This window comes from Varroa destructor, unplaced genomic scaffold (genome assembly GCF_002443255.2).
Source record: "Varroa destructor unplaced genomic scaffold, Vdes_3.0 BEIS01000005.1, whole genome shotgun sequence".
NCBI classification, from domain to species: Eukaryota; Metazoa; Arthropoda; class Arachnida; order Mesostigmata; family Varroidae; genus Varroa; species Varroa destructor.
In genome coordinates this window covers 31,871,949-31,894,657 of record NW_019211458.1, presented here as the reverse complement: position 1 = coordinate 31,894,657, position 22,709 = coordinate 31,871,949, and the positions used below count along the sequence as shown (strand labels likewise).

At 39.2% G+C, this 22,709-nt stretch overlaps 2 protein-coding genes and 1 long non-coding RNA gene across 3 annotated transcripts; 2 read left to right on the top strand and 1 right to left on the bottom strand.

Annotated features, from left to right (window-relative positions):
- Positions 1-292: 292 nt before the first annotated feature.
- On the bottom strand, positions 293-7,671 carry LOC147755572 (uncharacterized). Its single transcript, XR_015328229.1, has 3 exons — positions 7,259-7,671; positions 1,212-1,292; positions 293-911 (listed from the first exon to the last, which is right to left on the bottom strand). It is a non-coding gene; the product is annotated as an uncharacterized LOC147755572 (long non-coding RNA).
- Positions 7,672-7,869: 198 nt separating this feature from the next.
- On the top strand, positions 7,870-14,845 carry Sf3b2 (splicing factor 3b subunit 2). Its single transcript, XM_022808019.2, has 7 exons — positions 7,870-8,125; positions 8,731-8,780; positions 9,181-10,077; positions 11,374-12,556; positions 12,789-12,977; positions 13,415-13,811; positions 14,105-14,845. The coding sequence occupies exons 1-7, from the start codon at positions 8,038-8,040 to the stop codon at positions 14,262-14,264; spliced, it is 2,964 nt and encodes a 987-aa protein (XP_022663754.1). The 5' UTR covers positions 7,870-8,037; the 3' UTR covers positions 14,265-14,845.
- A 747-nt stretch (positions 14,846-15,592) lies between these two features.
- Positions 15,593-17,153, top strand: COX8 (Cytochrome c oxidase subunit 8). The gene is made up of 2 exons (XM_086989960.1): positions 15,593-15,796; positions 16,895-17,153. Exons 1-2 carry the CDS (start codon positions 15,702-15,704, stop codon positions 17,001-17,003), a joined length of 204 nt encoding a protein of 67 aa, XP_086846086.1. The 5' UTR covers positions 15,593-15,701; the 3' UTR covers positions 17,004-17,153.
- The last annotated feature ends 5,556 nt before the right edge of the window (positions 17,154-22,709 follow it).

Below are 22,709 nucleotides of genomic sequence, written 5' to 3'. Positions count from 1 at the left end.
AATAAGCTGCATCGGTAGAAAGGAGAAACAGATCTTGCTTTGACAGTAAAGCGAGTTTTCAGCTGAGAGAAAAAAGGCCATTAAGTGCTTTATGATACATTAAACCACTGTACACCAACAAGATTTCAAATGAGCCATTGATATGGAAAAATTTCGGCTTTTCGATAAAAAGCGGTCTGCTATTGACTTAGTTATGGAATCTGTAATAAACAATCCCAATTCAAATAAGAATGTTCCGTTTAACAATGCACCACGAGCTTAAGATACGGCCATGATACAATCAGTCGCGCAATTATAGCACTACCGGATGATTTATTTTTCGTTTCCAAGTTGTCCTACTCCTATGTTATTACCAGTTGAATCTCATTTTATTGAAGTTCAATCCAAATTATAGAATGATTGATCCGATCGAGTAGGTGAATTATTCCATAGTCCGTAGGTAATCCAATGCTACATGCACCTATCACTGTCCAGCCACTTCTTGGTTTTCGTATGATTTTTTCAAATATTAGTTCACGTAGTTCCGCGTCGAGTCGGAATGTCGAGTTCACATTCATCCTATTTTGAGTTTCGAGGCTGCACCTAATAATCCCAGCAAACGACCCTGCCGCTCTTCTCTTCGGCCTACACGAGAAATTACTATCTCTCTCATAACTGGACATGAAAGACTATATAACTTTACCGGCTAGCTCAGCTTAGTTGAGTTCAGCCCTTTAGAGACCCCGAAAGGCTCTCTGAATGGGAACTTACTTAACTGAACTGAATGGGAATCACGCATGTTTCCGATTTTTAGCTTCTCTTTTTTTCTTGCCTTTTGCCTATCGTTGTCTGTACCCTACTGCTGGAAAGAGGAAAATATTATACGGGAAATCGCTCAGACACCGCCTCGCCATTTTTCGTACGTAGGGTACCTACAAAGACACAGGGGTAAAAAAGAGTGAAAGGAGAGAATGGTCTGGCAGTTGATGACATCCTCGAACCACGAAAATTACAGGTTCTGATGTGCCGACATCTGCTGATCTGGACTAGCGATCCTTGCTCTCTGTTATTCTATTTGGTAGACTGAATTTATTTGTTTCGAGCGCTAGCAAACGTAGTAGGGGTACGCAAGCCGTTTTTTTTTGACAGACCTAGCCTAATTGTGGTACCTGTTAGAATACTACGAAGGTTTCTCTGCCGAAGACATATGTCCTCGGATAAATCGCACTTACTGTTTCTTCCTACCGTCGTACGCTGTGTTACGTATGTAGTTAAGCGCCGAAGACCGCGGTCGTTTTAAAGATGAATGAAGTCTACAATGAAAAAGGATAATAATTGATGAACGAAGACTGTGAAGATGTCGTATAGGGCATAAACAATTTTTTTCTGATGGAATTGGGCACAAGATCGTAGGAGTTAGTTTAGATAAGGTTTTGATAACAAACAACACTATAATTGATAAACTATAAATTTAATGCATCAATTAAAACATGTACATTTTAGCTTCAAATACGCAACAAAGTTCAGCCAGAAAAGAAAAAGATAGAACAAAGTTGAAAGATCTGGCCTATGTACCTTTTGGCGTTTCCTATCATACTCAACTAATTCCATTACCAAAACTATAAGCGAAGTACCCCTAGCGCTCTTTAGCTGAGCTCCATGATTTGACCGATGAATTCCCCATACGACCGGCCTCGTACAACTGCATTTGTCCCTTGCTGCAAGTCGTCAATGTGTGTTTCAAACTGGCCTGTACCCAGTTGCCCTAGTTCCTAACCCAGCCTGCTCGTATTGGTCAAAGATATCACCATCAATCGCTTGAATTGATTACGTATGCACCAAGTAAAAATGATAATCGAACCATTTCATGAATCATCCCATTCGCGAATGATACGATTTCAGGATTTCGATACCTGACCTAGGCGTAATTGTTCCCTTCTGTCTTGCACGGACGGATTTTTCACCCATTAAGGCAGCTGTACTAATGAAAGGCTAGTATCACTCACGAAATAAGTGTCGTTAAAACATTGACTTAAACACGTTACGAAAATGAAATTTCCTAAACAGCTGTAACTCTCTCGTTGTAAATGACGCACATTGAGATATTCGCCCGGATGCTCTTACGAGTCATAATTTTCGACTAATAACATTTCCATTCCATTGTAACTGCTTGGAACACTGAATTACCATCGACAGTGCCTACGAGGTTTGCATCGATAGTATAAATTTAATTTTATAAGTATATAAAGTTCACTAAACGCTGCTACTATTCGAAGTTCAGTAACTTAGCACCGTGTTAGCTAGCCAGCCGTCTATTGTACAGGATTTAGGCTAAAAACTCTCATAATTCATCCTTTCTTTACAAAGTATGAATTACGGTTAACATCTCAGATATCGGTGCTACGGTTATATTTCACTCAACGCTGATGTCCATTATCAGCACGTCCTTGAACACTGATTGCCGTGTGTCGATCTGTTCGGAGAATGAATGAATAAATATTCGAGCAAGCTGAAATATAGCAGAGGGCTGATCTGACTTGTTTTGAACATGCCTGCGCCCTACCTAAAATGCCGCAAAGCGTTGACCAACCCACGTGACTCGAAGAGATATTTAATTCCACATTCTAGGCATAAGATGATACTAGCTTGCTGGGGCTAACGAGCTCGAGTATGTTTCTGTGGTGATTTGTTTGCCTTGACTAACGTACAGATGCTGGCTATTTCAGTGTTGTGCACGCTCTGTCTAGCGTTAACTGACCTTCGATTTAGTTATCTGTTCACATTACCCGTAACCGATTATCACTTATTGCCAGGCCATATTTTCGCCTTATATAAATATCGCATGCATTTTGTCTGCCCATCGGCACTGATGACGACAGTATGATTTTCATTGCTAGGACATGGTTTAAGGACGGATGTTTGAACCTGATCTGCATCCACTAGCTTGACTTACATTCATACGGCATTTATAGACCCCGTCGCCCGTGAACGACTCTTTGCTTCTGTTCCAACCAGTTTTACTAGCCACACTCGTAGCCTCGTTAACAGATGATTAACGCCACTCTTCATGTGCGCACCTGGTCATGTACGTCACGCCTGCCACGATAACGCTTGCTCCGATTCGTCAGTAGCGCATGCCGGAGAGGTCTCAGAGAAACTTTGCAGGGAAAACGGTTTTGGCGCTCGCGCCCAGTTATGCGGACTTATTTAAGCGACCAAATAGGGTGCGCGATGCAACTTCTAGATATTCTAGTGTTTTTTCGTTCTGATTGTACTGATATGAATGGTATAAACATCGATTCTGTCTGCTGTGTGTGCTACCAGTTGCCCTTTATTCAAATTGTGATTTGAACCTTTGTCAAACGTATAAATCGAATATGAATTATTTCATTATAGTTACCAGTAGCATATGACACATGTCCCGAGATCATCACCCGTTGTACTGAGCTGAACGCCTACCCCGACGAGCTTGGCGCGCCAACTAAATCGAATAGTATGCCCAAAACAAAGTAATACACAACGAATGCGATCAACCCCAATACCAAATCTCGCTCGTGTGAATTTCGTACGAAACGCATGTTTGCAAAAAAGCTGACTTGCTAAAGTATTTAAAACACAAAGGCGATGGTAGAAATAAGTGATTCACTTAAATTTTTCTTTCGCACTAGTCGTGTAAAAAGTAAGTGCTGAGAACGGTGTGCTCGGCCCTGGCCTTTGTCTTTGCAAAAATGCCATTCCCGCTTCAAATGTACTGACCATATTTCCTACGATGACTACCTCAAAAAAACACGTTTTCAACTCGATTACGTACTCTAAGAATGACTCGTCACCTTAAAGGCTGGACCAGCATGGTTTCGCTACCCGATTAACACTCATTGTGTTGCGCTTCTTCGTGGCGTTGGTCTACCTTTTCTTCTATTTCGTTTCGAAAAGAAACCGTGATCGGGCAGAACTTATTTGATAATTAAAGATGTGCGCAAATTTAGATTTTCGGATACAGTTTCAGCTAATTGATTAAGATTTATTTGAATAAAAACGGAAAAGAAACGATCAGATGTAAGTACTATTTTGTTGCGCGGAACTATCTGCTGATTCTACCCGCCTGAGTGACACCCGATATTCCGCGGGAGAATAAAACACAATTCTCGGTCCTTTTTGACGGAATTTATAATGACAAATAGTACAACGCCTACTTCTTTTAGATAAAGGATTGTTTTTGTTCAGAATTGAATATTTAATTGAAATACTTTAACAATCTAAGCTATATTTGAATAAGATAGGCATAACTCCTTAGCACCTTGAGAAACGTCTGAGCATACTGAAGCAGCAGAAACACCTTTTACGAAGGCATTGATCGCGTTTTTTGCCGCTAGATGATGAAGTTTTTCAAAGAATACTGGACTGTTCCAATATAAAAACAATAAGATAATTGAACTTGACTGAAGTGCAAAATAAAAATACCGTTATCCATTTAAAATATGCCACCACTTACTTCAGTCGATCAGTGACTTGACAATGATGTTATTGTAGTAAAACACACGCTTTGTAAATACATGGCACAACATCTACAGGCAGACTAACTGGTGAAAAGACAGGAGATTATTGCTAATTAACGCGGTTAATCGGGTTCTGGTTGTTGATGATAAGTCACTTGAGCGGCAGCTGAAGTCGATGGGATTCAATCTTCAAGGCGATTACGCTTCTGGTTCCGCTTTCTCATAACGCTCTAAATACTCAATAAGGTCGTAATAATAAATAAAAAAGGTCGTCGGTTTTGCTTTTACACGTTGTAATCACAACAGGTCGTATGATAGGCTCTCGTATACCTACCTCTGCTCTGTGCTGGGTAAACCTGAGGAACGTGCGTAAGCATCTGCGTTACTTTGAAGCGGTTCACCTATTCACCGGAGTTGGTTATTTAGAGCCTGGTTGCAGAGTTAGAAAAAACCCGCCATATAGGATTGCGACCTAATTAGTACGTTATTGTGCGGATGAGTCGACTTGAGGAGCTTGCGCTCTTTCTTACGCAACATCTGCTCAGAGCCGCTATGACGCGTGTTGCGAACCTGACAGTGCACATGTGAGCTTTGAAACTTACGACGAAGGGTCATTGCCACGAGTGTCTCTGTTAAAATGTAATGCGCCACAATAAGGCGCTAATGCATGTATTTGGCACTTAAGCAACGGCTTCCGTGAATCCGATAATATGATTGTTTCGGTACTAGTATCAGCAACAGTATTTGTTCTGTTTAGAAGGGGAACGTGCTTGCCGGTCTTCCGCTTAATCGAATCGAGCTTGAAATAGCTCAGCCTATCCTTCTCGCGGCTGTCCGTCGGCCACCGGCGGAGCTTAGCCTGAAGACTGACTGGGGATACGGAGACTGGAAACTTGTTACGAATGAAGAAATGTGCAACTGAGCAGGCCCTGAACGGCAAAGAATACAGGTGTAAGGCAAGTGAATTAAAAACAGCCGTCAGAGGATTCATCATATTAATGCGAACGGTCAAGAAAAACGGCCGATTTTAGCGAGTGGGATTGGCTGCTCGCCTCAGTGAAGAAGACAAAGATGCAGCGCGCGATATCCGACTGTGTCGATCACTCACACGACAGGAGAATGGAAATAATTCAAGGCGGTGTCGAAACAACAATAATGACTCTGGATTCCCTGCGCCCTCAATTGTGTCTTCTTGTCGTTCCTGTGGATTATTTCAGTCGCGGCGCATTTTCCGTTAGTGCTTCACTTACTCTGACAGCAACAGAAAACGACCGGAGAGAATGACAATACCAACGCACAAATTGGCAGGAACGGAAGACGAATTCCACGTCTTCTACTGTACAGAACAATGGTTGGATTAGAAACTCAGAAACCAGTAACGACTTATTACTGAAGTATTGCTCCTAAGAGGTCGCAGCTTGCAACAAAAAAATTGCAAACTATAATCAACTTAACGCACATATGCACTTAAGTTTTGTAAAAGAAAAACTTCCTATAAAAAGTTCCCAACGGACTTATCCTGACAAAACAGATCAAAATACGGAATTCAAAAGAAAAATATCTTACCTATGAGTTGTATATGATGATAAATATTAGTTTAGAAAAAGTTTCGACAGCTTCATTGCAGATTTGAGTAAAATCGGTTATTTAAAAGGAAAAAAGTGCTAGTGATTTCTTTTTCAATATAACTTACATCATAATACTGAAAGTTACAATTCTTTCTGTGATATCACCGTGGTATCGTGTTAGGCTTTTAGGTGCTGCCTTTGGACACGACAGCTCCGCTCGCAATTATGGTACACTTGAAGAGAACCGTACTAAATATAATGCTTCCATAACCAATGCTCGCCCTAAACAGCAGTTCTACTGTGAATATTATTATTTGAGACAAACGTGCGGTATATCAAGTACTAGTACCATCAATGTAGCTAAATGCGCAGCGTTTAGTCCAAAAAGATAACACTTAATAGTCACAGTGAGAAACTGGATTTGCTCCCGTGAAAACGACAGAGGCGTTCTGTTGTATCGATCAACTTTTGGTGGCCGCCTTCACACGACATAAACTCTATGATAAAATAAGTACCTAGAAGGTTGCAAAATGACATATAAAACAGCTGGTACAGCTGTTTCTATTTCACGTGGACGCGAGCCGTTATGATTTATACCTTTTTATTTTGATGAAGCAGCTTGGAATGCGAAAGTAATCTTTTGTTTCTAAAAAACCGTTTGGTTATGGAACAAAGCTGAATCAACCACAATAACTCGCTTGAGAGACTCTATAATGATTCAATCAATGTGATCAAAACTCCAAGAGTTTGTTCATTTTTTTCAATTACCACATTTGAGACCTTATTAAGATCTTACATTTTACTGTCGCGACTATTCACTAAATCTGTTAAAGGAAGTGTTTAGCTTTTTAATGTATATTTGTAAAAGGATCCTAATGTACGGACTACAATGTTATGCCTATGAGAACTCTGATTAAAGCTGTTTCAATTATCTCCACGACCAGATCTTTGCTTCCGCTTAGGGCATATGTATAAGGTCATGTCGGCTTCGCTGATTTGATAGGACTCAAGTTTGATATTGTAACAGTTTAATCGCATTAGGCCAAGTTCTCGTTACATAGGTGAACTAAAGACCTCCCTTGACGGATCAGAGGAAACTGTGAGCCCTATTTATATTTAATTCTACGGCTTGCTTATACACTCACACCGTAGGACTCGCTAAACGAACCGTTCTTAACACGCTGAAGACGTCTTAAAAGGACTCGTTGAACTAACCGCTATCTTAATAGTTTGCTTCAGATCGATGACATCGTATTGAAACACGGGAGCTGAAGCAGAAACTGAAGAGTATTATCTTTTCTACCAACAGCGGTTCATCTTCCATTTTCATCGCAGCTTTATCCCTGATAGACTTCTGTTCATGGCGCTCATCCGGACCTCCGATTCTCTTCAGGTGCGCCGTTTAGCGCTTCTTTCCGAGTGTGCGCATAGATTCCTCAACTTCTTTTTTTCTAAAAATCAGTAAACGCAAAATTACCATGTACTTTTCTAACGATCTGATCTTTCAAATAGCCCTATATATGTATAAATGATCTCTTTGAAATGACAACTCCTTCCAAAAATGCATTCATTTTTCTTCTAGACTAATTATCTATGTAAGCAAAAAGCGTAGGCCGCCTTCTTGATACATTCATTGAAAGCTAATGAATCGTTTTACTTTTTAGGTTACAACTGCCACTCTTATATCATTTTTCCCCGTGCTACTTATGTATATTAGAAACGCGCCGTTGGTCCGGCTGGAAAGTCGGGACAGCAGTTGCAGATTATTCTGTACGCCACTCTCGATAGCCCCAGCCGCAAGACTCTCCATACAAACAATCATCATAGTCGTCTGCTTACCGGTGATGTTTTGTTTTCGGCGGTGCGGTGGTGTTTGTTCCGTGATGCCCAAAAACGAACTGATGCACAGTGTTCACTAGCTGATTTTGTTGTGATTTACCACGTGTCTCGTCGCTATATTGGATGAGCAGGAAAAGTCTATCAGTAAAGTTACGATGAGTGCTGAGGAGCTTGCTGCCGTTGACAAGCTCAAGGTGATAGAGTTGAAAGCTCGCCTAAGCGACATTGGGCTGTCGACAGCAGGTCGGTTGTTATAGGAGCAGGGGAGTTTATAGTGTGAACGGACAAATATGTATTGTTATCTCGAAACAGTTACGTTAATTCTGCTTTACACGAAAGAAACTTCGTAATAATTTATCCCAAGGGAAGTTAGGAATTTAAAAAATGGCAGTGAACTGTTAAAAAATCTCACAGAATTCTTGTGTGACAGCAGCGAAGATCTGACGATACTGAATGGCGGGCGTGGTAAATAATGACAACATAGAATTAGTTTCACAAAACATTTCAGTGAATTTACATGCTAACTTGACCGAATTGTAAATTAATACATATCTCAAAATTAATGAAACTTTAGTTAATTTCTATATAAGTTTAGTAACTCATAATAGGCTTCGTATTTTTAGAATAAAACCATTGCCGTCACCATTGACCTGCAGTGGCAGTGAAAAATTAGATTAATAGAAAATATATGTAACAAATTGACTAAAATCCAAGAAAATGTATGTACGTATATTTATTTTTATTGAGAACAATGTGAATTTTAGCGAGTCTGTCCAGTGACTTCTATGATATTAGGCCATTTTTTGAATACACACATACTAATTGTTATTTTTCCTGTGGACTTCCAGGTCTAAAAGCAGACTTGGCTGGAAGACTTAAACAATTTCTAATTGATCAGGTGGGTAAACTTCTATTTTTTATTACTTAACGACTTTGGAAAGGCTTGTGAACAGCTAAAATCATATAATGATTGTGCATATACGTAACTTAAAAAGTTCACAGTACTAAGCAATTGTTTATATATAGGTGAATGAGTATGTCTTTAATTACAAGTAGTATTAGTGGAACAATAACATTATACACAGAATAATAGCACTGTGATTCATTTATTTATGTTGTCTATGAATCTGGTTTTATTGTTTAATCGGGTGGAGCATTGTGCGAATGTCAGAGTGGAGGGTCTTCTGCTACTACAGGACCATACAACAAAATTTTCAATACCATACCATTAACAGCAAAATTGTTGCTAGGATTAACGTAATAATAAAAGATGATAATTTATCTTTATTTCTCTGTAGGCCTCGCAGACGTCAGCTGGTGGAGAAGACAGTAGCAGTACGAAAGGGTCCGACGGGAACTCCGGATTCGGCGAAACTTCATCTCAGGATATACCTGAGCAATATGCAGTACAAGAAGAATTTTCATCAGCTGGGCAGTTTGAGCAACTGGAGGAGCAAGTTCAGTTAAGCGAAAATTTATCTGCGGAGCTGCCGCAAGTAGCGTACCCTGTGGAGAACATGGAGGCTGAGGCGCCTATACCGCCAGGCGTTGAACCGCAAGTCGATCAACCAGCTTTGGAGGCTGTAGAAATACCTGCTCCTGTATTTGCTGAAGCACCAGACGGTATATATGTGAAACAGCTCGCAACAACTTCTGAGGTGGATATTGCACCGCCTTTAGAGGAGCCTTTTAAAGAGTCTTCACCAGAGCAGCCAAAACCATCTACCCCGGGAGAGCTTGAACCGCCCTCTCTGGGTGAGCCTCAACGGTTTGATGAAGAAGAGGCCCAGCCACCCTCTCTGGCATCACCTGGACCACGAATTCCATCGGCGGAAAATGACTCGCACCCGAATGAGGTGGTACCCGCACAACTTGAAGCCGAGGAGAGTACTGAAGGTGGAGTAGGGAATGTCGACAAGCGATGTCCAGAAGAGCAAATGGATGTACAGGATAGTACTGCTGTTGATGTTGGCGCTGAAGGGGCTACCCAAGTGCTTAAACCTTCTCAAGATGTCGTATCGAGGGAATTACAAGAAAGTAAGGAAAGTAGCGATAGCCGGGATTCACCGTCAAACGAAGATGGAGACATTAGAGCTGATGATCACTACGAAGAACATCATGATTTGCCTATGAGCCCAGATCGAGATGAGATGGAAAACGATACTGTGCAAACGCCACCCAGACATCAACGACAGGTTGGTATATACACAGTTTACTAGACTAAAATAAACAAGTGACATGTTAGTTCCACCGAAGTAAAGAAAGAACCTGTGAGACAAAAGATGGAGATTTTATCGACCGGAATGGTACTAAAGGTCCGCCTTTGTTTAATAGCTGCTCAGAAAACATTCGTCCAAACTGTGAATCACATGATTCTGTATTATACGGATTCTTATAGTATTACGATGAGACTTAGATTTAGCATGCAGTATGTTCTTGCAGCCAGATATTTTAATAGCATTTTTTTGTTGATACATTTAATGGAATGCGCTTAGTGCGCTCTTATTGAGATGCGCTAATCTTATTACAACATAGAGCCTAAAAAATATGTTACAATACAGGCGTAAGCGTTAGCCGATTGAAAATAGCGGACTAACCCGTTTAGTATACGGAAAAAATGCAAAAACGTCTGCCAAAATATCTTAACTTGCCATTTATAACCCTTGGCTGGTAGAAAAGGGCACCGATAATTGAGATTGATATCACATTTCACATATTTCATTTAAGCACTAGAGGAACAAAAAACCGTTTGTCACAGTTAGGCCAAAAATTTGTTGTATTAAACATGTATAAGAAGGTTTACGATGTTACTTCCAAATACTAGATTAAAGCTAGTGGTTTGAAGGGTGCATTATTAATATTATTATTAAAAATCAATAGAATTGTTATTTTTATATTGGCTTATTAAGGAGGCGATTATACATTGCGATTTCAGTCAAAGTAGTCATTGACAGAAAATAGATATTGGATAGATATAATGAATTGGATAGAACTAATGACCTTAAATGGAATCAATTATTTTACAAACCTCCTTCCTTTATATACGTCATTGCATTACGAGTTTATTATACATATCCATGGAATGTCACGTACTGCATGTTATGCCACGACTTAGTGATTTTAGAACATATTCGGCAAATGTAAGTTGTTTTGCCACGACTTAGTGATTTTAGAACATATTCGGCAAATGTAAGTTGTTGGGCATCGCTGCACTATCAAAGTAAATGAATTTTGCATCGTTATAGTTCTCTGTTCAGTTCGATGTAAAGTTTTAACTTAAAATAAGTTAAAGCTTTAAAGGTTTTAAATAAAAGGCCCTGAGCAGGAAACGTGGGTAGTTGTTGTTACGTCACCTTTTATTCACCTTTGTTGATGAATGTGTTTGTACAATATTTCAATAGACTTCCATGCAATGCATGTTTGTCTAACTACTAATTACTAATACCCAAATACTTATATTGAGAATATTACTTTTTTATGCAATTTTTCAGGAAGAAAACTCAAATGGCGCCTTCGCATCCGATCGTGAATCTCGCGGAGAAGAGGAATCACAACAAAGCGCTGGCCAGTCGTATGGCTCCATGGATGAAGTTGTCCGCAAAAATCTCGAGATTCTTGAATCTGTCGAGCGTCAGGCACGCAGAGCTCGTGAACGAAAGACGGTCAATGTACAAGAAGTATTACAGCAGAAGGGCATCCAGTTGCCAGAAAAGAAAGCCAACGAGACTAAGAATCAGAAGAAAAAGCGCCGAAAGAAAACTCGAAGAATCATCAGAACTATTGAAAAGGAGGCTGTAGGTAGCGATGGTGAAAGTGCGCGCGACAGTGAGCGCACCGACGTTGAAATTGACTATGTGCCGGATCAGGTTGAGAAAGACCTCTCGTGGTTTCAATTCTCAAAGGTGTTTGAAAAGTTCAAGTTTGAGGAACCAGTTATAACTGAAGACGTCAAAGACTCCGTACCAGACGCAATCACTCAAAAGCTATCGGAACGCAAAAAGCCAGCGAACTTAACCGACGACGAAGACGAGGATGAAGAGAAGAAAGACGACGATACGCCCAAATTGAGTAAAAAGAAGCTCAAGCAGCTAACGCGAATGTCGGTTGCTGAGTTAAAGATTAAAGTGCATCATCCCGAGCTGGTAGAAATGCACGATGTCACCTCGAAAGATCCTGTATTCTTGCTGACGTTGAAGGCAACGCGCAATTCTGTACCGGTACCTCGCCATTGGTGTTTTAAAAGAAAATACCTGCAAGGTAAACGCGGTATTGAAAAACCACCATTTGATCTTCCTGACTTCATCAAGCGAACAGGTATTTGCGAAATGCGGGCTGCGCTACAAGAAAAGGAAGAGGCAAAGACCCTCAAATCAAAACAGCGCGAAAAAGTTCGTCCTAAAATGGGCAAAATTGATATTGATTACCAAAAACTCCACGACGCCTTTTTCAAATGGCAAGAGAAGCCACGTCTGTCGATGCACGGAGACCTCTATTACGAAGGGAAAGAATTCGAAACGCGCTTAAAGGAGAAAAAGCCGGGAGAATTGTCTGACGAACTACGAACAGCTCTCGGCATGCCAACAGGACCAAACGCTCACAAATGCCCTCCGCCTTGGTTAATCGCCATGCAAAGATATGGCCCTCCACCCTCATATCCTAATCTCAAGATACCTGGTAAGTGATTATCGTGCTAAGGTTGTAATCAAGTATAATATTCTAAGAAGTTGGTAACGTACTGTTTATCACTATAAACTATGGTACTCGTAGGGTATTTGCGCCCTTAACATGTATATATCGCTCCTCCGTTTCGGTATATACTCAACTTATTTTTTTAAATGACCGAAGCATACACATACAATAGTTCCAATAAAGTTATTCCCCTGTGTAACATTGTATGAATTTCAAGGTTTGAATGCGGCTATTCCGGAGGGTTGTTCATTCGGATACCATGCTGGCGGTTGGGGTAAACCGCCTGTGGATGAAACCGGCAAACCACTGTATGGAGACGTATTTGGCGTAACTGGCCAAGACGGTGGTGTCGCACAGGTTGAGCAGGATATCGACAAGATGTATCTTTTTGGTACACTAGACGAAGGTAATAAAACGCGAATGGCTTTTGCTGTATTTGTTTGCAATTTTTAAAACATTTACCTTAAATTTGTGTTTTTATTATTAAGTGTTTAGTGCTAGTCATTTGTGTCAATTGATGATAAACATTGTACACAATCTCGCCTTGTATCTGACCTACATACAGTATCCCGCTGGTTCCCCACAGTTTTTTTCGTAACCAGTGATGTCATGGTTTCTTCCCCTCTAGCGCAACAGAGATTTTCGGTATAGCGAATACCCCCAGTACACCATACCACCAAAACCGCTAGATTTGCTTTGAAAATAATAATTCAAATAAAATGTACCATTAATGAGACTAACATAGTCTTATCGGATTCTTTGGCCGGAAGCTGTACGATATGAAGTTCGGAAATTCCCAATTATTTGACTTTTATTTGTTTTATTTAATATATTTCATTTTAGAAGCGTCATCCGAGGAAGAGGAAAGCGATTCCGATGAGGACAGCGATGCGGCAGAAGAGCCTGATGAAACTGGTCTGGTAACTCCTGCTGAAGGCCTGGCAACTCCATCTGGATTGCAAAGTTCACTTAGTCACGCCGGCCTTGAAACGCCCGACGCTATTGAACTGCGAAAACGCAAAATTGAAGCGGAAATGGAAATGGGTGATCAGGTACCACAGCTGTACACGGTGCTTGGTGAGCGAAGAAATGAACGTCTGGGACATGCAATGATGGGCTCCGCTCACACGTACGAGATACCAGGAACAGCAGGGGCTTTACCGACAGGCAAAAAGGCGCCAGTCGAGTTGGCACTGGATCCCAGTGAACTGGAGATGGATCCTGGAGCCATGGCAGCGAGGTGAGTAATGAAGTAAATACCAAAATAATATCTTAATATATGTCATCCTTTTCACCTCTTTATAGGTGTGTGTATATTAGAGGAAGAAGGTTTATACAAAGAAAACGTATAAGTCTCACATAACAGGTTATAGAAGCTCGATTTAGAATTGTCGGTGCATTGAAAAGGTCTCGAAAGAGGTGGTGATATGAATAGAGTTTGTGTTATATCCAATATAGACAATTTTGTAAGCTAGTCATTAGCGGTATATGGGCGACTGTTGGTTTAGTAATTTATCTTTTGCTTTCTTTCAGATACGAACAGACCGTCCGCGAACAACAAGGGCAGCTGGCTAAAGAAGACTTTTCTGACATGGTGGCTGAACATGCAGCAAAACAGAAAAACAAGCGGAAAGCTCGCGAAGAGGCTGGCGCTGCTGGAGGGAAGAAGAAATACAAGGAATTCAAGTTCTAATCAGTATAGGATCGAAATTCATGGCGACACTGTACTAATAGTAGCAATGACAACGCTATATGACGGGCGAAAACGCTTACTGCTGGTGAGCGCTGGGTCTATTGGCACAGTTTGGCAGTTTCACTTAGATTTAGCTCGTAGTTTATATACCGGACCGACTTTATTATTCGCTGTCTGGTAAGTGACAGCGTTTTATTTTTTGAGTGAATTATATCCGGCGGTTAAGAAAACTGCAAGTCGTAGTATATTCTAAATCTGTAACAACGTATTAGTGGCTGAAATTGGAACATCGTATTACTTGTGTTATGTGTATCTATCGAATAAAAGCACACAGACCATTAAAAAAAATCAAGATATCTATATGGACGCATTGGTTTACTAAGAAACTCAGTAAGTGGAGGTGAAAAGATATAGAAGTTAGCACATCACCAACAGTTTACTCGATTATCGACAATAACAGAAACTCTGTATATATAGTTGTGTATTCATGTATTTGTGCCCGCATTGGCTCGGGATGTAATGCAACAACTGTTGCATCGTTCTTAGTATTGAAATAAATTATCATTATCATGATCACAAAAGTACGTTCCATATTCACTTTACTAGTAATTGGCATTAGAGCAATTAGCAATTGACTGCTATAGTTGTTTCACTTTTTAAAACTACCTAACAGACAAGGCTGGAGATAGATTTGAAGCTTTTGTCTGTTAGTAATAGTCTGACGATAGGGTCTCTTAAGCATTCGCAGAATGAAGTCCGCCCATACGCTGGCACATAATGAAGAAACTGTTATAAGGTCCAATTGGGTATTTTTCTTGATAGAACTTCCCTTCGCATTGGTCATCTTCGCTTAATTTGTCTGGGTTTAAAGTTTCTGCACACATGGATTATTCTGAAACAATTTCACATTGATAATCTAACTCTGAATGTCACTCAAGTAGATATTAGCGTTTTTTCGTCTTGCAGTTGATGTTCTGTGCTTCTGGTAGACATTTTTCCATGGGTGCGTGGCTTTTTCCCTTTTTTAACGACTCTTTTTGGCGTTTCAAATAATAGCACCATGCCGATGGAATGGACAGCTACTGGCACTTCCAAATGTGAAATTCCAGGAATTTATTATGGTTTCTTAACGCTATCGTTTGTTGATATTACCTGGTTGTAAGCTTCGCACATTACCTCTTAAATAAATAAAACTGTCAGCTCTAAACCATAACTCATGTTCAATAATAATCCACGATTCTAGCAGCCCGTGTGTGATCGCTATAGCAGTGAGGATCATCGGTTCATTCAAGCTACAAATACACAAGGCTTTTCCAATTTGGCGACGCCATCTTGAATCGTCGTTCTGTTTGTGTTTATTAACCTTGTAATTGTCCCTGTTACGCTCAAGGCAAACACTGTCCCGAAAGAAAGCGGTGTGCTTCGACTTCGAAAATAATGCAGCCATTAGTCCATCGTCTTACGCCTTTGGCCTGCCAAGGCGTGCGAAACTGCTCGATCCAGCGTTTAACCGTGTCACCCCCTCTGTACAGGTAAGCTGTGTAGTTCTGCAAATTCATTTTGGAGATAAGTGATAAATCATTTTTAGAGTAAAACTGCCGCTGCATAGTACATATTTCCACAATGGCTAGCAATTACTATTTAAAACCGCATCTCCTGTTAATATTCTTTTATCCACATGCTTTCATCTTCCTTTTTCAAGATAGGCTGACGCTAAAGGAAGCGGTAGAAAAATGCTACCATCGCGCAGCAGCTCATAAATCGGCTCTTTGTTTTGCGAGTTGAGACAATTAGACCTGATTAAACGATTTGTAATGATTTAGTGAACGTAAATGTTTTTTTTTACAATCTTTTAAATTTGGTTATAGATCAACTTAGATGTGTAAAAATATCTAAATTTTCGGTGGTTATGCTCGGTAGTTTTCTATTTTTGTGCTATGCGTTAGCTCCGTGGAATTCTCCAACAATATATTTAATTAACTTTTTGCGGTTGCCGGCGTTTTCCACATTGGAACTTACAAACAAATTAACATACCGTTATCAAATATAAGATTGTAGTACTGATTAAAGATTGAAGTATGAAAAACTGATCACAATTATTAATTGCTATAATTATTAGAAGTATATTATATTCATTAATATAGAGGATTGTACTTCCTGTATGCCTAACTTAAAGATAATGGGGCTGTTCGGAAGTAGTGCTGGTATACAGTTACCCTTCTTTAATCAGCCTGTAAGTAAAGCTAATTAGTAATTATGTACAATTACGTTTTAAGATACTGCATTTTCAAGGATGCTTATATTTCTATGTTTCTATGTCACGTAGGTGCCCTTGTTGGCTTGTAAAGGTTATATAGATCTCTCATGAGATCATGCGGAATGGGCATATTTCGTCACAGTTTTTGAACATGTTTAGGATTCTTTTCAGTGACGGTGCTAGTAATATAGTTTTTATATTACACGGTGTTTTGTCAAAACACCGAGTACAATCATATTATCGGGTAGAGTTTATTAAATCATTTTTGGAAACAGCTTTTCTATATATATATATATAGGCGACTAATTTAAATGGATATTCATACTAACACCTCCGTTGTTTTTATTGGATATTTTGTTTTGTCTATATTCAGGATGTCGTTCGCTGAAAAAGTGGCACATGGGGTCGTTCTGACTGCGGGAATTTTTGCGGTCCCGACCTGGATCCTCGTTCACGTGAAGGAATACAGAGGTACCTCTTAAAACAACAGTAAAAAAAGATTACCAGGAGAAAAGAAGGTCAATGAACCCTCTTACATTAGGTGTATATCTTCCAATAGCTGTGCGGTCACACACATCTTGGCCCAGCTGCCTCTGAAGTTAGTCGTATAATAATAAACATGTCTTAAATCACATGTCGTCATTTTTATTTTTGGGCTCTGTGCTGAAATTAGCTTGTAGCCAATGGGTACTTTAACCAGTCGCGATTTTAGGGTTATGTCCAACGTCCTAAATTTTCAATAGAATTAAGACAAGCAATTCCTAATACATGCCGCCAGATATTACAAACCGTTATAATTTAATTACAGTAATAACAGTTATTATTCGCAAATGGAGCAAACAAGCATATCTACATTATTTTTGCATTTTATGAATTGCAAATACATACATTCGCTGCGTCAGGTATATCACACATATTTCTAGGATAGCTACCTCACTTCTCGAATATATAGCTTTTCGCCGCTCATCAAGCGGGCGTAATTTGAATCGTTTCTTTAGCCTTCATGCGCATTTTAAAGAGAAGCCTTCATACCCTACAACAGTAAGTCAGTTTGGGGACAGGCATGATTTTTTCGTTGTTTTAACAGTAAAAGCGAAAATAATATTTCACATTAGGGATACATATTTAAATATAAAAACCACAGGTAAACTAAAATGGAGCTTTAGCGATGCCTAGACACCAATCGACGTAACAACTGGCGAGACTACACTATCGAGCCAGTTTTTGTTGCATCCTCTTTAGCGTAACGCATTACATATCTAACCATAAAATATCAGCGTAGGTCTTAGTACTCTAGCCTAAATTCATGCCAGTTATTGTAAGACACGATTTGTTTGAAAATATACTATCGCCTAAGATTAAACAGAGCATTGCCAAAATGTGTATTGTAAGAGTTTTGTACAGACAGGAATTGTCTGATGACGGTGTCTGATAAACGTATATTAAATGTGCCCGTGTGTGTTTATTTGCTGAAATAAACGAGTACTTCTTTCACAAAATGAGTTAAAAAATTATAGACAAATGTTTCGATACGCTAACAAAATGTATCAAACAGTACAAGTCAGCATAATTATTATTGTTCTGTAGGGCTCGATGGACCAGCAGTGGTCTAATCAGTAATTTGCAAAAAAAAAATGCAAATTATTAACCGCGAAGACATTGTTTCCTTGACGAATTCCCTAATTGAAGTATTAGACTGTTACAAGCGAATTTGGCAGAATGAAATAAAATAGCTGGCTAATACTCCAGTTTCTCGAAACTCTAGGAGAAATGAATTAAAGAAGAATGATATTTCAGTTTTGAAAATCAACGCCTGAGAGTCAAGTTTTTTGTTTCGACGGCTACAGCACTGCGGAATTTTATCGGACCCTGCTAAAGAGGTTAGACAAGGAGGGCTTAAGCGAAGAAACAATACGTGAATACACAAACAATTCGTCAAGATCGTTGGGGCGCTGAAATCATTTTCGAAACCCGAAGGTCAAGAATGAATTGCCGCTGTCGGGCAGGCCAATAATACAGCATTATGACTTAAATATTGAAAATGCGTAAAATTGAGTGAACAATGAGTCGTCCCCCATGAGTGGACTCCAGATCAACTGGAAATGCATGTGGTTCATTCTTACAATTGGCGGGACCTAAATCAACAAAAAACCCGCTTGGAACACACGATCCCCATAATAGAGGCATGGTTTACTCTTTACCGCCAGCTGAAGAAAAACCGGTATCGGGAATGGCGTCGCCCTAGAGAGAAATTGAGTTCAGTAGCAGCGACGAATAGGATCGCGCGTAAAGTGATAGTAATACTCTAAACGAACATCAGGCGCATCGGTTACTACGAGGTCCTCGCCGAAACTAAAACAATGGATGCAGCCGGCTATTTCGAGTTCTGCAAAAGGCTTGTGGACCGTTGGCATGACAATCGAAAGCACGCAGTTGGGTTACTTAATGACAACATCAGGTTTTAACGGCATGCCTCAGTCAGGTACTGGATTGTGTAAAATAATATTTGACGTTGGCTTTAAATCTATGGTTCTTCCGATCTAGGTTTGTATGATTACGGGGCCTTCTATGCCATAAAAAGGGAAATTGGTGGGCAAGCGTATACCACTATCGGTTTACTTAGACAAGCCATAAACGGAGAGACTAAGTACTGGGACGTAACTAATCTGTACGTATCTGTTTGGTAGCTGCTATAACACAAAGATAAGTTTGTAAAAAATAAAAGAGGATACCTCTAAAACGTATGTAAAAACCACCATTCTAGCTTGACTAATTTAGAAGTTATTCGATTTCAAAGTCCACCAGGTTGTTCGTGACAACCTGTGTATATATAAATATATATTCAAGAGAAAGACACAGATAAATGGGCCGAATGCAACGCAGGTAAGGTGGTAAGTTTTTGATTATTATCATAAAACTGATATGTAGTGTGCGACCATTTCATTAGATTTGTAGAGGTTGCAATATGCGCAATGAAATTGAGAACTGGAAATGTGCAAAATGTAAGTGCGAACAACGTTCAAAGGTAGAAGAAAATGCTGAACCCAAAGCGCTTTAGGTTCATTATCTACAACAAGGTTGAAGTAGGGAAGAATCAAGAGAAATAAACGTATGAGCTTCTCCAAAAATTGCAATCAAGAGAAAAATGAAATCAGGACTACTTAGCATACCCTTGAACTGTATACTAGTGGCACTGCTCATTACTGTAGTTATTATAATTATTAGTGGCTAATATTATCATCCGATTGTCGTTGAAGATAATTAACAATCTAGATTGTACTTCGTACACGTATGGTACTTCGGTGCATGATAATGTTGCTATGCAAAAAGTGACTCAAAAATTACCACAAGTTATTCATGTATTTTATGCTATTACAGATGTCACATTAGAACTGGGAAGTTGGAAAACTTTCTTGATTTTCCGCTTCGCTTTAAGATATTTCTATTGAAATCCTACAGTGCCGAACGGTCTGAACTATTTACCGGAAGATATTTGAGCAAACAAGAGTAAGCTTTGCGTTAATTAAATGCATCGAGTTGTTTAGTTACTAAAGGGATCGAGTTTATGCATTTAGAACAAATTCTCGGTGATTGACATTATTATAATATACTAAAGTAAATATCTCTATGAGTAAAAAGTCAGTCCTTTTGTATAAAAGACAAGTTTATTTTTTATTCACTAAAATTTGTTACTGGCTAAATTATTTGGTAGTAACCTAACCTAAACACCATTGGATCATATATACAAAACAGTACAAACGTTCATTCTTTTCTAACATTTTTATGTATAATTGTCGTATAATTATGACGACTATTTTTCATTCGAATGCGTCTTTCTGTCTGCCTGAATATTTTTTTGTCATTGAAATATGCGCCTACCGTTGACAATCAACTGCGTGTCGAACATATGGGCTAGCCTTGCTACTGGTAGAACTGATCGCTGCTAGGCAGAATTGTATGGGCCATTGATATGCTACGTAAGTTTCCGACATCTTTTTTTCAGGTTGGCATTTGTCGGCGTTGCCAAATTCCACCAACTTGATCACCACGTTATGATAATAATAATAATATCAATAATTATTAGAATTAATATTAATTAGAATAGCACGAATAATCATTATTTGAAGAAACACAAGAATAGGTGAAGCACACGAAGTAAGTCAGTATACGGTTGTATACTTAAATTTATATGGTGTCATATATGCTGTTTCTATATGCTCTTCTCTTTTGTAGGAATACCCCTTCTTTAGCAAGCAAAGATTTGCCAGCTTGATGCCTTAACTACGACGCGCATTACTTGGAATAGTTCTCCTAGACTACTGCATTCTCAAGGCTCTTTTCTGCCTGGTTCACCATCTGAACCGGACATTCTCAGTTCAAATAGCAACCTCCTGACTCGAAGTCTACACGCCGTATCGTTTCCACTGACGTCAATATACGTCAATAAATGTCTTTTTCGTAGAAAAATCTCACATGGGGTTCAGGAGAACTAGTTTGATTAATAGATTCGCTTCCTTGTCATCACCGTCTTCTCCTTTTAATATCATAGTGTTTAGTGTATCGCAACTATAGAATTGTCAATGTATAGTCTTTCTGCGTAGACGAACCTGTTTTTTTTTCTATACTATTCTTATTTTTTGTTTGCATTTATATCCGTAAGTATATATATATTTGCTTCTATTCAGAATGTCATTTAGGTGCATGCTTATGTATGCAGCGCACTTTTCATGGTCTTCTATCCTCGCTAGTAGGGTTATATTCACTGTTTTTATTATTATTATGTTTTATGACTAACTGTTGTTTGTCGCCATGTGTCGTAAGAAAGAGGGCTAACACGTATATGCTTCTGCACAGTATCCGATTATTTTTCCTTTTCTGTTAAAGCACATATCCCGTTCACTTATTCTACTATTCGTAGCAGTTTTAGCTTTCACTCAGCTTTCCTGATTGCTACATATCACAGAAGTATATACATTTTCTTTTCTAGCTCCTGCTATTTATTGTGCATTGTCGAATGACCCATCGAGTTCGTCATCGAGGAATCACTTAATCACTTCCATTCCTAGCTTTTAGAATTTACTGCGTAGTACTGTTATTCAGGATATTTTTCATTGTTAGGATACACGCTTGTCGCACAAGGCGAACGGATCCCCAGTGGAAACACCCATTAGCATCTTACATAGTGTACTCCGTATAATTATGTTGATGAGTCTTAATCCTCTCTAACGTACTGTATTTGTATACTCCTGTTATAAAATTGAAAGAATTCAAAAGAAAAGCAAGCGCAAAACTTTCATGATGTATGACAACGTTATGAATTGCAAACGTTAGTTTCGTGGAAAACGCTAAACAAAATCGAAACGAAATACAGTTTGATTTGTTTAGAGACGACTATTCGCAGAAACTACACATAATTGTTAAGTTACTCTACATTCGGTCAACATAATCTTTCTAGATAGTTGTTCCTACAAAAATGAAGAATAAACATGTAAGTCTCCGAAGAGTAAATTATCTGTAAGCGAGAGTTCTCACATGATTTTATTGCGACAATAGGTATTTACGGTAGTCATATGGACATCTAAGGTGCATGAACGATAAACTTTAGATAAAAACTTTAGACTGAAGCGGTCAATCATCGTTATTTTTGATGTTGTAACAGTAGCTCATCGTACTCAGTGAAAATACGTTAATTTTTCCGTCGCCTCGGCCGTCTCGTACGACACTGCCTCTAAAAAATCTCGCATGTTACGGACCTACAATTTCGCTCCATAGCCTGTCTTTTTCGACAAATGTCTGGCTTAATGGAGTGTCATTCACGCGAATACGCCTCACATGAATGTTTCTAAGAAGGCCGATGGCCTCTTATGCAGACATATATCGCTTGTGCGGTCGCCACATATCTGCGCGGCAGATATTTATTTGAACATCTGCTAGGCCATGTTGTTTATCACTGGGCTGACAATTCATTGTCAAGGGGAATTACCTTTACTTTCTTACATTCTTTACACTTTGCTGGGTCACTTCTGGTTTGATAGTGTACGTCCAGTCCCCTTTTTTTCAAGCTTAACACAGTTTGAAAATATGACAGGAATTGATGATGATTATATCATAATATATCATAAGTATGCATCCACCATAATTATAGTGGTATTTTGATATCTGTGTGTAAAAAAAATTTAACATAATAT

Excerpts from the sequence above, each read along its gene's own strand:
- COX8 (XM_086989960.1), top strand. The coding sequence starts at position 15,702 with ATGCAGCCATTAGTCCATCGTCTTACGCCTTTGGCCTGCCAAGGCGTG. Across the intron at positions 15,797-16,894 it reads GTGTCACCCCCTCTGTACAG|GATGTCGTTCGCTGAAAAAG; the intron begins GTAAGCTGTGTA and ends GTCTATATTCAG.
- Sf3b2 (XM_022808019.2), top strand. The coding sequence starts at position 8,038 with ATGAGTGCTGAGGAGCTTGCTGCCGTTGACAAGCTCAAGGTGATAGAG. Across the intron at positions 12,978-13,414 it reads TTTTGGTACACTAGACGAAG|AAGCGTCATCCGAGGAAGAG; the intron begins GTAATAAAACGC and ends ATTTCATTTTAG. Across the intron at positions 13,812-14,104 it reads CCTGGAGCCATGGCAGCGAG|ATACGAACAGACCGTCCGCG; the intron begins GTGAGTAATGAA and ends GCTTTCTTTCAG.